At 50.0% G+C, this 16,178-nt stretch overlaps 1 protein-coding gene across 1 annotated transcript in view; it reads left to right on the top strand.

Moving 5' to 3' along the window:
• Nucleotides 1–7,023, top strand: part of FHAD1 (forkhead associated phosphopeptide binding domain 1) — a gene marked incomplete at its 5' end in the record, with an annotated part of 67,892 nt that extends 60,869 nt beyond the window's left edge. The window contains 2 exons of the mRNA XM_023748113.1: nt 3,874–4,022; nt 5,760–7,023. Coding sequence (XP_023603881.1) covers nt 3,874–3,990 — 117 coding nt within the window. The remainder of the gene's footprint in view (nt 1–3,873; nt 4,023–5,759) is intronic.
• Nucleotides 7,024–16,178: the final 9,155 nt, after the last annotated feature.

A 16,178-nucleotide genomic window follows, 5' to 3' on the forward strand; every position in this document is an offset into this window, starting at 1 on the left:
AAGGGCCCCCCTAGATCCGAGCCCTTTGCCACCCTGCAAAGTGGGAACGAGTGGGAGCCTTGTCTCTTACTCACCTGCACTTGTGGTCGAGCCTGGGAGCAGGCAGACACCGCCCCACAGCCAGGCTTTGTCTGAGGATCAACTGGGCATGTGAGATGACAGAGGAGGTACTGGGTGGGCCCGATACCTTGGATGTTGTAGGAAGATGTACGTCCCTGAGATGTGAAGCCTCCTGGAATTTCAGGCTGCCTCTGGTCTTAACAGAATGTGGGTTGGTGATGCAGAGGATGTGAGTAGGTGATGTGAGTAGATGATGCAGATGGATGTGAGTAGGTGAGGTGGCGGATGTGAGTAGGTGAGGCAGCGGATGTGAGTAGGTGATGCGGTGGATGTGAGTAGGTGATACAGGGGATGTGAGTAGGTGATGTGAGTAGATGATGCAGATGGATGTGAGTAGGTGATGCAGTGGATGTGAGTAGGTGATGTGAGTAGATGATGCAGATGGATGTGAGTAGGTGATGCAGTGGATGTGAGTAGGTGATGTGAGTAGATGATGCAGATGGATGTGAGTAGGTGATGCGAGGGATGGCGGGACTTCAGCTGAGAGCACAGACCGAGCTCCCTGGCCCTCCAGCCCTCACGTAGAGCTCAGTGTAGAACCTCCTCCGCACAGAAGGGTTTCCTCCAGGTTCCTTGCAAAGTGTGGCTTGGGGTGTCCTGGGCCTGGAGCCATCGTGACCACCTTGAGAAGGACGTGTGGGATCCGATCCTTCAGTCCTGCCCACTCACAAAGGAGTCTGCCGGGGTCCAGCCCCAGCGGTCCAGGGGTTCCCAAAGGTGTGGACGGAGTCGGCGAAGAGTATTTTACACGGAGACAGTGTTCAGAACTCTCTAGCTCTCTTTAGTCTCCGTGGATCTTCCCGTGCCTGGCTGAGGCCACAGAGAAAGATCCTGAGGCAAACTGAGCCTTTATTTTATAGTCGGAGGTAAACAAGGTAGTGGTTTCCATAGTTACACTGTTGTTGTGAGTTTCACTTGTTTACACTGTTCTTGTGAGTTTCACTTGTTTTTGTTCTTGTTCTTGCTGCACTTCCCTTAGCTCCCAGGTAAGATCTAGGGAGTGTCATAAGGTCAAGCCTAATTATACGGAAGAGGACTGTGCCCTCTAAGCTAGGACTTGTTTGTGACTTTGCCAACAGGTCAGTCCGAGGCTTAATCCTATATCGGCTCCCCACAGGAGCCTCCGCCTCTAGCGAGCTTCAGAACTGGCAGCTGCTTCCTCTCCCAGGTCCTGGGGGGGTTGTGTTCTGTCCTCCAAACGCCATTCCTTGGTTTGATTTGCTACTCATTACTCATTGCAGCTAACAGTCTCTTATAATTACTTGTCAGTTGTATGCTAATGAGGGAACTCTTAAACGTGTATTGAATGTCCAGTCTGGGCCACATGCTGTGCCAGGCGCTGGGGCTGGAAGAGTAAACAAAAGGATACTCCCCGGGCCCATTCATTCAGCAATATTCACCGAGAACCTAGGATGGGCAGGGACTGTCCAGGTGCTGGGTTTCAATCATGAATTCTCAGTGGGGGCAGTATCACCCCCGAGAGGGCAAAATTCCTCTTAGCAAATGTATAAAGCACAGAGGTACAGACAGTGCTATCTGTAATGTTAACATGGGTGTGGGAGCAACTAAGAAAAAATGTCTAATGCAGGGGTCCTCAAACTACGGCCCGCGGGCCACATGCAAATACAAATATTGTATTTGTTCCCGTTTTGTTTTTTTACTTCAAAATAAGATATGTGCGGTGTGCATAGGAATTTGTTCATAGTTTTTTTTTAAACTATAGTCCGGCCCTCCAACGGTCTGAGGGACAGTGAACTGGCCCCCTGTTTAAAAAGTTTGAGGACCCCTGGTAATGTGATGAAAAAAATGTCCACCTGGGTGTCGCTATTTCAGTGACCGGCTTCTAGCCACGCCGTTTCAGTCTAAGGATGAGCCAGGCGCTTCCAGACTTCCCAGCTGAGTGCCTGGTGGTCACCTGTGGTCCTTGGCTCAGGGAAGACCCTGCCACATCTCCCCTGCCCTTCCTGCCCTCATCTGCATCTTCAGATTTCTCATTCCCCATCTCTTCCTCTTCCCAGGCGCCCATCCCGGCTGCCTTCTGCTGCCCCCCTCCCCTTGTCACTCAGAAAAGTGGACCAAACCCCCAAACTCCTGGCAGACCTCGGGGCAGGGGACCCTGGACTGGGGACGCTTGACTTGTAACAAACTCCCTGGCTCTAATTCCGACAGCCAGCCCCACGCCGGGTCAGGGCACTGGCTTTGGGGAACCATCCCCAGCCAGCACTTTTATTGAAAATCAAATGAAAGAGGATGTGAAGGAAAGGTGGTTTCCAGAGGAAAGTTCTCAGCATCTGCTGTCTGTTTTCCTCTTCTCCGGCACGCAGACCAAGGAGCTTTGTGGGCTGGTGCAGACGTTAGCGCTTCTCACTCTGAGATGATATTGAGCGCAGTCGCACACCCAGGGCTCTGCCAGCCATGGCACAGGCCTCTGGGGGCGATGCTCAGACCTGCCTGAACGTGAAAATACCTCAAGGGGTGGCCCAACGGCCCCTTCCATTGAGATCTACCCAGAACCCCTCTCGGCCGCTGAGGAAGACAGGGCGGGTATTCTGGTCCCTGATTGACAGATGAGCCCTCTTCCCCCAGGGGTATTGTGTCCTCACTGTAGAGTCAAAGCCTGCAGGGAGTAGGGCTGGAATTTGAAACCAGTTGTACAGCTTGAAGGTTGCAATCTACCTACAGTAGGCGCAGAACACAGAGAGAGAATCTTGGGCTGCAATGAATACAAACCTATGCAGGCAGAGGGGAGGGGCTTTTATAAGGATACCAGAGTGAGCATCTCAAAAACATGGAAGAGCTGAGCCCTAGCTGGTGTAGCTCAGTGGATAGAGTGTCAGCCTGCGGACTGAAGGGTCCGGGGTTCGATTCCGGTCATGGGCACATGCCCGGGTTGCAGGCTCCATCCCCAGTGGGGGGCATGCAGGAGGCAGCCAATCAATGATTCTCTTTCATCATTGATGTTTCTATCTCTCCCTCTCCCTTCCTGTCTGAAATCAATTTTTTAAAATGTAAAAAAAAAAAATAACACCAAGAGCTGAAAGGGAGTCTGGCATCGTGTCTCTTATGCGCGCGTGCACACACACACACACACACACACACACACATCTGATCTGCATTGTCTTTCTGTATCTCTGCCGATCTCTCTTCAATCATGTGATAGGAAGGGATGACCTCGAGGTCCCCCAGTTCAAAGGCCCAGCCCAGGGAGCGAGTAACCTCTCAGAGCCCATTAACCCCAAATGCTGGGAGTGGTCACCTTAAAAGCCCAGCCTGTGCCAAGTGTCCCAATCAACCATGACCAGCGCCAGGGCCACACCATGGCTTCCGGGAGTCGGGCAGCGCTCGGAAAAGGGCTAAGCAGACCCTCCAATCTCCTGCGTTGTCCCTCCTATGACATCAGAGACCTAAGACACGTGCTGTTCGGGGAAAGCTTTCCGGAGAAAGATACTCCGTCACAGTGAATGTGTTCATCCTAAGACGCTCCTGGTTTGAGAAACATGAATGTTGAAAGGGAGAATGTCACCTGTACTCCTGGAAGGGTGGACACCACAAGCCTTCTGAATGCTCACCTTGGGCGGTGCGATAATGGCGGATCATTTTAGCTTCCTTTGCTCACATCTATGTGCATATATACTGTATTTTTTTAAGGAAAGATTTATTTTGAGTAAAAACAAAAAAAAATTTTGAGTGGAATGTTTGGGGATCTCACTGCACTTATAGATTTAGCGCATTTATGTCTCTTGTTGGTTCAAGGCTGGAGCCAGAAAAGCCGCCCCAAAGACAGACCAAGAAAGAGCGACGCTGAAGAGAGAGTCCCCCAGCAAACCCAGCCAGAGTCTGCAGGTCTCGAAGCCTGGCGGAAGGAACTAGAAATGCCATCGGCCGGCCTTGCAAGATCCTCTGTGAGTCGGTGTGACTCTTCTGGGTCAAAATACTAAGATGCTTTTGTAGGACGTTAAAGCGTGTTCCCCTCGTGTGTTGCTTCCGAGACTGGTATTTTGCACAATGCTGTATTTTGTTCTGTTTTTTTCTTTCTTCCTTTTTTTTTCTTCCTTTTCGTTTTTCTATTTTTTTCTGCACAATACTGTATTTTGGAATGTGTGAGGTGAGGCGTTCTTTATTAAAAATAATAATGTATAACATACGTAGGCATGTGAAGAATATAAGTTCGAAACCCAGACATATGGGTCTAGTACAGTGATGGCAAACCTATGACATGCGTGTCAGAGGTGACACGCGAGCTCATTTTTTTGGTTGATTTTTCTTTGTTAAATGGCATTTAAATATATAAAATAAGTATCAAAAATATAAGTCTTTGTTTTACTATGGTTACAAATATCAAAAAATGTCTATATGTGACACGGCACCAGAGTTAAGTTAGGGTTTTTCAAAATGCTGACACGCCGAGCTCAAAAGGTTCGCCATCACTGGCCTAGTAGATACAATTATCTGGTTCCACGTTGGAGTCCTGGCGCACCCAAATATCACACCACCAAGGAGCGCCAAGAAGCTCACAGTTAAGAAAACCCGAGACGGATACCAGGGCCACGGGCTAGGATGGTAACCGCAGGGCTGCTGTGAGTTTATTATAATAAATTCAGAACGCCAATCAGTTTTGTCGCCGCCATAATAGTGACTAACATTGATATGGCACTCGGCAGTTCTCAAAACGCTTCTCATCTAATCCTCCCCCAAGCCCGGGGAGGTAAATACTGTCGTGTTATGTTCCCCGTTTGACAGCTGAGGAGGCTGAGGCCCAGAGAGGTTAGGTGGCCTGTCTAAAATCACACAGCTAGAGAATTTAAGAGTTGGGTCTGGAATCCAGGTTTCTAGTTCCATTTCATACTACCCATCCTGCTGCACCAAGGTGGCCCCGTAACTCAGGACAGACCAAGTACCCCGTCACCAAAGAGCGCACACTGACCAGGCGGACCACACCCCTTTTTATGGTGTGTGGAGAGAACCCCATTTTTCTTGCTCTGCTCTCTACTTCTCCTGCGTTCTACTCCCTCTCCAGCCAGCCATCCTCTTACCGCCTCTCTTTATGGCCAGGACCACCAAACAAAATGGGAGGAAGAGCCGGAAGTTATGAATATCATTTATTTTTTATTTTTCAAAAGCCATAATAAAAATAATGTGATATTTCAAAACTAAATGCATGCATTATACTGATTAAAACTAGAAGGAAATAGATTTCCTTGGTGTGATATTCCACCGAAGGTCCACCTAACCCAGGGTTAGGTTCTAACGTCAGTGAGAAAGGTAGGCATTACCTGATCTTAACAACACTCTTGAAATTTCTGGAACTTTTTTAAAACATATTATTTATACTGTACCATATCCCAGAAGTCCAATTCAGCAAGTTTTTCTCCAGCATCTGAAGAGACCACTTGGGTGGGCAGTAGTTCAAGCATCTGGCTCATGTTTGGGAGCCAAATTGTATTAGGAAAAAAAATGCTTGTTGGTTGAATATTTGAATTTGCATAAGTTAAATGTAATGCCTATATGACTCCATATATTTTAGGTCTTTCTAAGGATGTGTTCAGTTTTATCCTATGAACATTATAACTCATGATGGCAATTTCTTTTCACCCTCTCTCTCCCCCTGTGCCCCCCCCCCTCTGCCCCTGCCAAACTAGGTAACTTGTTAGGTGTCTCCCCAGCCACACACCCCTTTCTCTGAGAATGCACCCGCCCTGCCTGCAAAAAGGCTTGCCCTGCCTAATACTGCTCTCTTGGCCACAGCTGGTTGGTCAAGCCAGACCAATCAGGTTTCTCTTCTAATTCAAGCTGGGCCAATCAGCACCTCTGTTTTTAGTGTTTGGAAGGGGACTCTGGGATGTCACACAAGTTATTAGTGGTCCTGGAGCTGAGAATCTGATGCAGTCCCAGGGCTGGGATGACCATTTCCTACCTTGCATTTGGAGGAACAAAGCCAGCCTTGAGAGAGAGAAGACTGGGGTAGATATGCAATGGCAGAGACAAGAAACCAAGACCCCAGAGAGACAATGTAGCAGATACTACCAGTCCCATACTTATCGCCTCCCTCTGCTGCATAAGCTGAAGGCTGGTCCCCTTGATTTCCCAGCCTCCCTTGCAGCTAGAGTTGGCCATGTTGTTCACTTCTGACCAATGACATGTAAGTGAAGGCCCCTGGGGAGGATTTCTCTTTGGCAATAAAAGGCACATCTTTGTTAGGAGAAAAGTTTTTCCTTTTCCCCTTTTCCTTGTCTCCTCTTTGTCTCCTGGAGCTCAGACTTGGAGCTGGAGCAGCCATTTGGGGATCACGAGGCAGCGAGCAAGAGGCTAAAGCCAGCCTCCAACGACAACGGAATGGAAAGATGAGAAGGGCCTGGGGCCGCATGCCTGTGCTTTGCGCCATGCCTGAACTGCCTACCTCTGTACTTCCTGTTGTGGAAGACAATAAATTTCTTCCTGTTTAAGCCACTGTAGTCGGGTGTACTTGTGGGACAAACCACTCAAAACGTAGTGAGTGAAAATAAAACGATTTATTATCTCTCAGGATTCCATGCACCAAGGTGGGCACTTGTACTGGGCTGAGCTGGCTTGGCTGGGACTGGTTTAGAAGAGCCTCATTTACATGCCTGGTCACTGGCAGGCAAGTTGGGTTAGGTCAGTGGTTAAATCACCTCAATTTGGAGTGATTTTGCTCCCCAGGGGACATCTGGCAATTTCTGGACACAATTTTTGTTCTTACAATTGGGGAGGGGGTGCTGAACATCCTAGAGTGCCCAGTGTTCCCCACAACAAGGACAAATTTGACCCAAAATTAGCAGTAGCGAGAATGAGAAACCACCATCTAGAGAGGTTACATCTGGGACAGTTTATCTCTGCTTGGGGTGGTCTCTCATGATGCAGCTGGCTAGACCAGACTTTCTTTCTTTCTTTCTTTCTTTCTTTCTTTCTTTCTTTCTTTCTTTCTTTCTTTCTTTCTTTCTTTCTTTCTTTCTTCTTTCTTTCTTCCTCCTTCTTTCCTTCCTTCCTTCCTTCCTTCCTTCCTTCCTTCCTTTCTTTTTAAATTATATTTTTACTGATTTCAGAGAGGAAGGGAGAAGGAAGGGAGAAGGAGAGAGAGATAGAAACATCAATGATGAGAGAGGATTATTGATCAGTTGCCTCCTGCATGCCCCTCCCTGGGGATCGAGCCCGAAACCTGGGCATGTGACCTGACCGGGAATCAAACCCATGACCTCCTGGTTCATAGGTCAATGCTCAACCACTGAGCCATGCCGGCCGGGCTAGACCAGGCTCTTTCATATGTGGTGGCACAGGTTCCCAAGAGCAGCAGGAGAGATCAAGCCCCAAAGTATAAACACTTACCTGCCTTGTGTTTGTTCATATCCCATCAGACAAAGCAAGTGGCCAGAGTCAGTTTGGGAGGGGCTCCGGATTTTCACAATCTACCCACGTCCAGTGCTCTGTTATTTGAAACTGACTGCAGTCCAACTGATACCAATGGAGAAAGTTGCCTTGATTCCTGATAACTTTCTGGTTCCTAATCTTTTTTCTTCAGAAAGCCAGTTCCAATGCCTGCCCCGGGGTCCCACTAGGACCCTTTGTATCACTCAAGATTCTTTGATGGCAAACAACAGAAACCTCCTGTGGCTAACTTAAGCAGAAAGGGAGTTTATTGAAAGGAAATGAGGATCTCTGGCCAGTGTGGCACAGTTGGTTGAGCGTCCTCACGTGCACCGAAAGGTTACTGGTTCAATTCCTGGTCAGGGCACATGCTCAGGTTTCGGGCTGGATCCCTGGTAGGAGGTGTGCAGGAGGCAGCTGATAGGTGTTTTGCTCTCACATGGAGGTTTCTCTCTCTCTCTCTCTCTCTCTCTCTCTCACCCTCCCTCTCTATCTCTCTCTTCCTCTCTCTCTAAAAAACTCAATTAAAATATTTTTTTAAAGAAAACAATATTTTAAAGGAAAAAATACAAAGGACGGAGGAAAGTTAGAGAATCAAAGGGCAAGCAAATCTGAGGAGTCAGGACCGTCGGGAACTGGCTTTCCCTCCCTTTCTGCTTCAGCTGGTTTGAGTTTCTGTTAGTTGCTACCAAAATGACCTTTACTGAGACACTCTGCTCCACAGCCCGCTCTGGGAAGCTACCAGAAACCTTTCCCCTGGGGTTGTATCTCGGTCCAGCAAGGGACCCGCAGCCCCTAAACCCTTCCAATCTCCTGATCCCCCAGGAAGCTAAGACAAACAACTTCCACCCTCGCCAATGGCACCCCATTTGGATTCCTGGATTCGTGACTTTGCAGATAAGGTGCCCTTCTCTAGAGACTTGGCAGAGCCGCCGAAGCCGGCTGCTGTGGAAACCAGTCCTGAAGCGTCTGCAGAAAAAAACAGCTTCCAGATCGCATTCCAAAGTGCGCTCCTGGTAAGTGGCGTGGTGTCCAAGTTGTGGGGGGTCTTAGGGATGAAAGCAACGCCCTAAGGATGAGAGGAAACCCAAACCTGCCCGGGCTAATGGGTTCCTCTGTTCCGTGCCGAGGCCTCCGAAGCAGGAGTCAGGTCACCGGGGAGGGGAAACTATTTCGGCTTATCAGCTTGGCCTCCTTTCCATCAAGATGTGCCGCTTGCATCCGTCTGCTCAGTGTCCCAAGTTATTTTGGGCCAATTCATGACCTTATGTGCCTGCTTTTGTTTTTAAGCGGTTTTTTTCTTGGCCTACCTGTTCCCCGGGAATCCACCACCGTGTCCGGTCCCGCAATGGGAAGTCTCAGCAGCCTCCTTGCCTTGAGTGTCCCCTCGGCTTCAGCCTATTGCTTTCATCCTCAGACCCTAAGATATTGGAGGCAGAACGCTTTATCTTCTAATTGTGGTCTTACCATCGCAGAAGCCAGAGGTGCTCTTGGACTGATAAATCACTTTGGTGGTTAAACCACCAGCCTTCATTCATTCAGGCAACAAATACTGGGTACCTACTATGCACCAGGTACTCATGGGTACTGTGCTAGACCTCAGGGCCTTGACCTTGCTCTGCCTTCTTTTCCTGTTCTGATCTGCTGCTCTCCTGAAGAGGGGATCATTCATTTACTGGGTATGTTGCATGGGAGAGCCCGCCTTTGGCGTTCACATCCTGCTTTTCGGCTTTCTATGGGACCACTGCTGGGTATTCTGTAGTGAGATCTGCATGCAGCAGTGACCCTTTTCCGGAAGTTTCTCTCTGCCTTTCAAGAGTTGACATTCAGTAGCTAATAATAGCAAACCTTTTTTTCTTTTTAAATGTATTTTTACTAGAGGCCCGGTGCATGAAATTCATCCCTCAGCCCACCTGCACCCTCTCGCAATCCGGGACCCCTTGGGGGATGTCCGACTGCCAGTTTAGGCCCAATCCTGCAGGAACATCCCTCTCGAAATCTGGGACCACTGCTCACCTGCCTGCCTCATCGCCCCTAACCACTCACCTGCCTGCCTGATCACCCCTAACTGCCTCTGCCTCAGCCCCCTGCCACCTCGGCTTCATCCAGAAGGACGTCTGGAATGACATCCGGAAGGTCATTCGGCTGTCCAGTCTAATTAGCATATTACGCTTTTATTATTATAGATTTGATTTCAGAGAGGAAGGGAGAGAGAGATAGAAACATCAATGATGAAAGAGAATTCATTGATCAGCTGCCTCCTGCATGCCCCACACTGGGGATGGAGCCCACAACCAGGCATGTGCCCTGACTGGGAATCAAACCGTGATCTTCTGGTTCATAGGTCAATGCTCAACCACTGAGCCACACCAGTCGGGCAATAGCAAACCTTTTACAGTGCCCTAGGCAAGCCATCAGACACTGTGCTAAGCACAGTCCAGACTTGGGTCGCACTCACTATGGTTTTACCTATGAAAACAATGAGTAGGAAGTAACCGGCCCAAGACCAAAAGCGTCAGAAGCCAGACTTTGTACCCTGAACTGCTCCACTATCTCTCTTTCTTCAGTGAAGTGCAGGACCCAGCTGGTTATCTACTACTCCATGAGGACAGGTCAGCAACTTTTCCTGTGAAGGGCCAGGCAGTAAAAGCCCCTTTCCTGTAAAGGGCCATTTCGCTATGAGGACCAGAGAGTCTCTGTCATCACTGCTCAACTCTGCCATTGCGACATGATACCCAAACAAATGAGCATGGCTGTGTTCCAATAAAACTTTATTTATAAACATAGGCAGTGGGCCAGACATGCCGGCCCTGCATTAAACTCTCACCCAGACTAGATTATTAACGTCTGCCCGGCTAGAGCCTGCTGCATGGCCACCTGGGAGGCAGGTTATCAGCATCTCCACCACTGAGAGCATTTTGAGATTTTACATAAATGTTTTCATTTAATCCTCTCAAGTATTCCAGGAGGAGATAATTATTGCCATTCTATAAACAATGAAAAGTCACCCACTGGGATTTTCAAACTCCTAACCACGACCCCACCTTGCCTTTCACCACGCCTATGCCTGGACAGCTGGGAGTTTGGCCGGTGAGTCGGAATGCCTGCTTTCCACTGGACCCAGCATGAAAGAGCTGAGTCCTCACCACACACATCCTTCCTCTAGGCCAGAGGTCGCCAACCGGTGGTCCGCAGACCACTGGTGGTCCGTGAGGTCCGAAAGGTTGGCGACTGCTGCTCTAGGCCCGTGGTCGGCAAACCGCGGCTCGCGAGCCACGTGCGGCTCTTTGGCCCCTTGAGTGTGGCTCTTCCACAAAATACCACATGCGGGCATGCACATACAGTGCGATTGAAACTTCGTGGCCCATGCGCAGAAGTCGGTATTTTGTGGAAGAGCCGGTATTTTGTGGAAGAGCCGGTATTTTGTGGAAGAACCACACTCAACGGGCCAAACAGCCGCATGTGGCTCGCAAGCCGCGGTTTGCAGAGCCGCAGTTTGCCAACCACTGTTCCAGGCAACCTGGTTCACTAGCCCCTGCTGAGAGTCACCTGCTTTCCCTAGGCTCAGGGCTCTCTCCCTCTCATCTGACTTCGCCCATCTCTGCATGGTGCCAATTTTACAATTTCCCTGTCGGGTGCCCCTGCAGCGGCCACATGCGGTGTTTATCTGCACCTCCATTTATTCCTTCCACCCCGTCTGCTGAGCAGAGAGCTCCAGATGACCTCTGGGCCACCCTGATGCCCAAGGACCAGCAGGTCACCGGCCTCAATCTGATGCCGCTGACACTGTCCTCAGGGGAGCAGGGGACGGACACTTGAGAGGTTTGTTTTTGCAGCGCTCCTGTTATCTTTTGTGTTGAGTCATGTGGGTGCATAGAGGTGTCACTTTAGCAGCTTCTCTTTCTTGGCAGTGACCTTGAGACCTAAAAATGGGCCACCGGATGCTCTGGAGGGGACACTGAGAAAGCACCCAGTCTGACCCCAGCCCCTGACAGAACAGACCATCTCGCATTCATTCATCAATGATTTCGGCCAGGCCAGGCCCCACGCTGGGCACTGAGGAGCCAACGTTGAGACAAAGGGACAGCTCCCTTCCCCAGGAAGTTGTGTTGGGCTCAGTGGGGTGGTATCAGATTTTTTTTTTTTTTTTTTTACTCCTCACTGAAGATATGCTGATTGATTTTAGAGGGAGGGGAAGGAGGAGAGAGAAAGAGAGAAACAACGATGTGAAAGAGAACATCAATTGGTTGCCTTCCATATATGCCCCAACCAAGGATCAAACCCACAACCTAGGTATGTGTCCTGACTGGGAATTGAACCCACAACCTATCGGTATACAGGACTGACACTCTAACCGACTGAGCCACCGGGCCAGGGCAGTGTCAGGTATTTTATTAGCAGCTTCATTGAGGGTGCAATACATGCTGAGTCCCAGCCACAGGCCGGAGCCTCGCCCAGCTCCCCAGCATGGGGTCCAACAAATCTCACTCTTCCAACTGCCAAGTCCTGCTCCTCCCCCACTCCTGCCCACGACCAGAATTCCAGGACCCAGAGCCTGTGCCCAAACAGCGAATAAAATATGGCTTGATTGCCTGGGTGTGGACGCGCACTGCTTTCACGGTGTAATATAAGGATCATAATCGGCTATGCATATCATTGCCACTTCGGGAAGGGGTCCCCAGGGCACCTCAGGTGCAGCACTGCTGGGTTTTAAGCCACAAGGTGCACGAGAGCACATACACATACACACACACACACACACACACACACACACACACACCCTTTGAGAGTTTAAAACAGGCTAAAACTCAGGCTGTTAAACTTGGACAGTGAACTGCCTGGGGTTTAACAGAAGCAGAAAACACTCAGCTTTTTCCCAGCCTGCCCAGCTGAGCAGATGCAACTAATTTGAAAGGGGAATCTCAGTTTTCAGGTAGAGTCTTCCCTTCCAAGATAACCACAAAAAGGGAGCTCTATAGATAGATGCTTGGTTTCTAATGACCTGCCAATGGGGCGACGGCAGCTGTCCCCAGCACACCCTTCCCCCCCCCCCCAACCCCGCTCGGCGGGTCCCTCGGTGCTAGCCTGACATAGTGCCTTCCCCGTGGCACCCTTCCCACGGCTTGCAGACTCGGCAGGAGCTGAGAGAGCCTCTGAGACCCACCAGGCTGTGACTCTTTCCCTGTCATCTCCCCTCCAATTGCTCCAGATGCGGACTTGGACTGTCCCTAAATCTTGACCTCTGTGCGTCTTCTCACTCCCTCAAGGGTTTCCTGGTGACCACAGAGTGCCTTCGACGATTAATTAATAAGCCGGTATTTACAAAGTGCTGAGTGTGTACTGCACTTTGAGCCAACTTTATCTCGGCGGCCTCCCCAATCCCTTCTTGTTTCCAGCATCTCAGGGTGGAGGGACCACCCAGTTCTGATGGGGCAGATTGGAGTGAATATCTGCCCCATCATCCACCATTTCTCCCCCCTCTTTTTATATATATATTTTTTTAATTTTTTATTCACTTCAGAGAGAAAGGGAGAGGGAGAAAGAGAGAAAAACATCAACGATGAGAGAATCATTGATCAGCTGCCTCCTGCACACCCCCTACTGGGGATTGAGCCTGAAACCTGGGCACGTGCCCTTGACCGGAATCGAACCTGGGACCCTTCAGTTTGCAGGCTGATACTCTATCCACTGAGCCAAACCAGCTAGGATTCTCCCCCTTCTTTTTCAAAGTGCTGTTGTGTTTTTTAATACGACGTTACCCCTCCCCAAAAGACAGTTACACAAGTGGATGTGGGAGGAAGAAGAGAAACAAGCCGATGATGACTAAGCCAGCCGAGCCGCCTCGCTGCTGGGATGCCGTCAGAGTTGGCTCTCGCGGGCCCCGCCTCTGTAACAATCCTTTGCGGGGGGTGTGATTTTTCCTGAAGATCATTCTTTCCACATGACCAAATGCTGTAACGCGCAACCAGTCCAGATCGTTTCTCTCTGCCCAAATCCCTGCCTGGGGCACACGCCAGGGTCATTCACAAGTGGTTTCCCTAATGGAGAGGCCACCAAGAGTTCCTGGGAGTTTCACAACCTAGTCAGTGCTCAGCAGTTACCCCTGTTTTTCCTTTCTTCACCATTTCTTAGATTTCTAAAGTGATTTCAATGAAGTTCGATAGCCTCAGAATGTTCACATAAAATGTAGCCCTCCTTGCCCTAACCGGTTTGGCTCAGTGGATAGAGCGTCGGCCTGTGGACTGAAAGGTCCCAGGTTCGATTCCGGTCAAGGGCATGTACCTTGGTTATGGGCACATCCCCTGTGGGGGGGATGCAGGAGGCAGCTGATCGATGTTTCTCTCTCATCGATGTTCCTAACTCTCTATCCCTCCCTCTCCCTTCCTCTCTGTAAAAAATCAATAAAATATATTTAAAAAAAAAAAAAATGTAGCCCTCCAGCCCCCCCCCCACCCTGGCCAGAGTGGCTCAGTGGTCAGCGTCGGCCTCCTCACCCAAGGGTCCCTGGTTGGATTCCCGGTCCCGGGTATGTACCTGGGTTGCAGGTTCATTCTACCCCAGGTCAGGGTACCTGCAGGACACAACTAAGCAATGGGTCTTTCTCACATTGATGTTTCTCTCCTCTCTCTGTCTCCCACCTCTCCCCTCCCTTCCACTCTCTCTCAAAATCAGTGGTAAAAAAATATCCTCACTCCTTGGGTGAGGATTTAATTGACTGATTGATCGATTGAGCGATTGATTCAAATAAAACACAGCCCCTAACATGCATCTCTGGCTTTAGAGCAGATCAACCGTTGTCTTTTATAGGCAGAGCCCAGCCCACGGCCTGCAAATGGGGCCGAGCACTGGCAGCGTGACCTCTCATCCTGCAGCCACAGAGCCGCAGAGCTCGCGAACCCAGAGAACCTGTGCAGAAATCAATCCCAGGTGTTCCAAGGGCTCGCCTTCCAGGCAGCTAGCTCTTCCTGAGCTCTGCCTGTGTATAACGGCAAGTCCTGCGCGTACCACTCCCCGTTACCAGATGGAATAGGTAATGGTCGGAATTCCCCAACCTGTGCATCAGGGAGCCGCCCTGCCGCTCGAGAGTGGTGTCCACACAAGCCAAATGGGTAATCGATCGGGGTGTTTAAGACAGCCAGCCCGCGGGAATAATTCAAACTAAACAGGTTTTTCACACACGTGGAAGTTGTTTTTTAAGAACGCAAACCCTCACGCAACCTCTTCCCTGTTAAAAGTGCGCTCCCACATCAAGCAAATGCAGAGCATTTCATAATAAAGGCAGCCCTGCCTCATGCAGACCCATTACAAATCGTAGGTTAAAGCAAGTTGAGGTCCATCCTATTTTTTTAAGCTATTAGCCGCTTTGTGAGGAAGACTAAGAATTTGGCAAACCCCAGCCTCTGTAGACACCATTTTTGAGGTTTCCATTTGCACCCTGTCCCTAGCCCTTTGCATTCAATAACAAACTATTGTACTTCTGTTAGGTCCTTCAAGGTCACATGTGGGAGATACAGAAACCTGTATCCTGCAAGTAGTTGGGCCAAACTGCCCAAGACCAACAGGAATGTCATTCCAAGCTTTAAAAAAGACAAAATCATGTCATTGAACCTGAGCTTCTTTATTGAATCCAGAAACAACCTCAAAAATAAATTAATGAAAATTTCATGTTTTCTGAACGCCAAAGTTTTTTTCTTAATTTCGTTCTTTTAAAACTGCCTTTTAAATTAATTCAGCAATATTTTTAAACTCTGGCAAACCGACAAAGATCAGTCGAGAGTCTGTTGTTCAGATCACTTTGGAACAGGCGCTGGCTTTCCCCTCCGGGGTGCTCCTCTGCCTCCAGAATGCGGGTCTCCTAAACCCTGTCCATCCCTTCTCTGCGCCTTGGCTGGTGGGAGGGGTTTCTGCGTAGGGGCTTCAGCGCCCCCCTAACATCTTCGAGAATAAGCGCACCCCTCCTTCTAGATTAGTGATTCTCTAAGGTCAGAGAGCAGAACTCCCGGGGTGCTGGTTGACATGCAGAGTTCTGGGCCCTACCCCAGAGATTGGGTTTGTCTGTCTGGATCGGAGGCAGGGACTCTGATTATTAAACATCACCCTCCTCCTACCCGCTCTCCCCCCCTCCCCCCTGGGTTTCTTTGGCTGGAGGTCCACAGCTTTGCAGTTTGAAGGTGACAGGCCAGACCATAGAGAGAAAGGGCATCCCGTGAGCCTTCGGAGAGGACTGTCTCCTCGGAGGCCTCGGCGAAACGGCGGCACAAAGATCACGGAAGCAGACAGCGTGGCCCAGCACCTATTCCGTCAAGTCATCCCTGTGATGAGCTAGGCCAGGGGGAGAGGCCCAGCCCCTTCCCCTTTCGCTGTCCCCGTCTCCCACACCTTTCAGGGCTGGGGCCCAGCCCCATCTCCCTCGCCGCCGCCTGTTCATCCTTTTCTAAAAGATGCAGCAGCTTAAATCTAAACCGGTGTGTGTGTTGGGGCGGGGGGGTGGGGGGTCCCTGCTCACCGGGTGAACCTTCTTCATACCCATGCAACCCTCCGTGATAACGCCAGAGTGTAACAACGAGTCGTCTCCATGACAACCGACAGGGTGTCACGGACACAGGATCACGACTCCACCGCGTGGAGATTCCAGAGCAGGGGTTGGGGGTGGCGACCCCCGCACACCCAGACTCAAA

The sequence above is a fragment of the Myotis lucifugus genome, unplaced genomic scaffold (genome assembly GCF_000147115.1).
Source record: "Myotis lucifugus unplaced genomic scaffold, Myoluc2.0 scaffold_1159, whole genome shotgun sequence".
NCBI lineage: Eukaryota > Metazoa > Chordata > Mammalia > Chiroptera > Vespertilionidae > Myotis > Myotis lucifugus.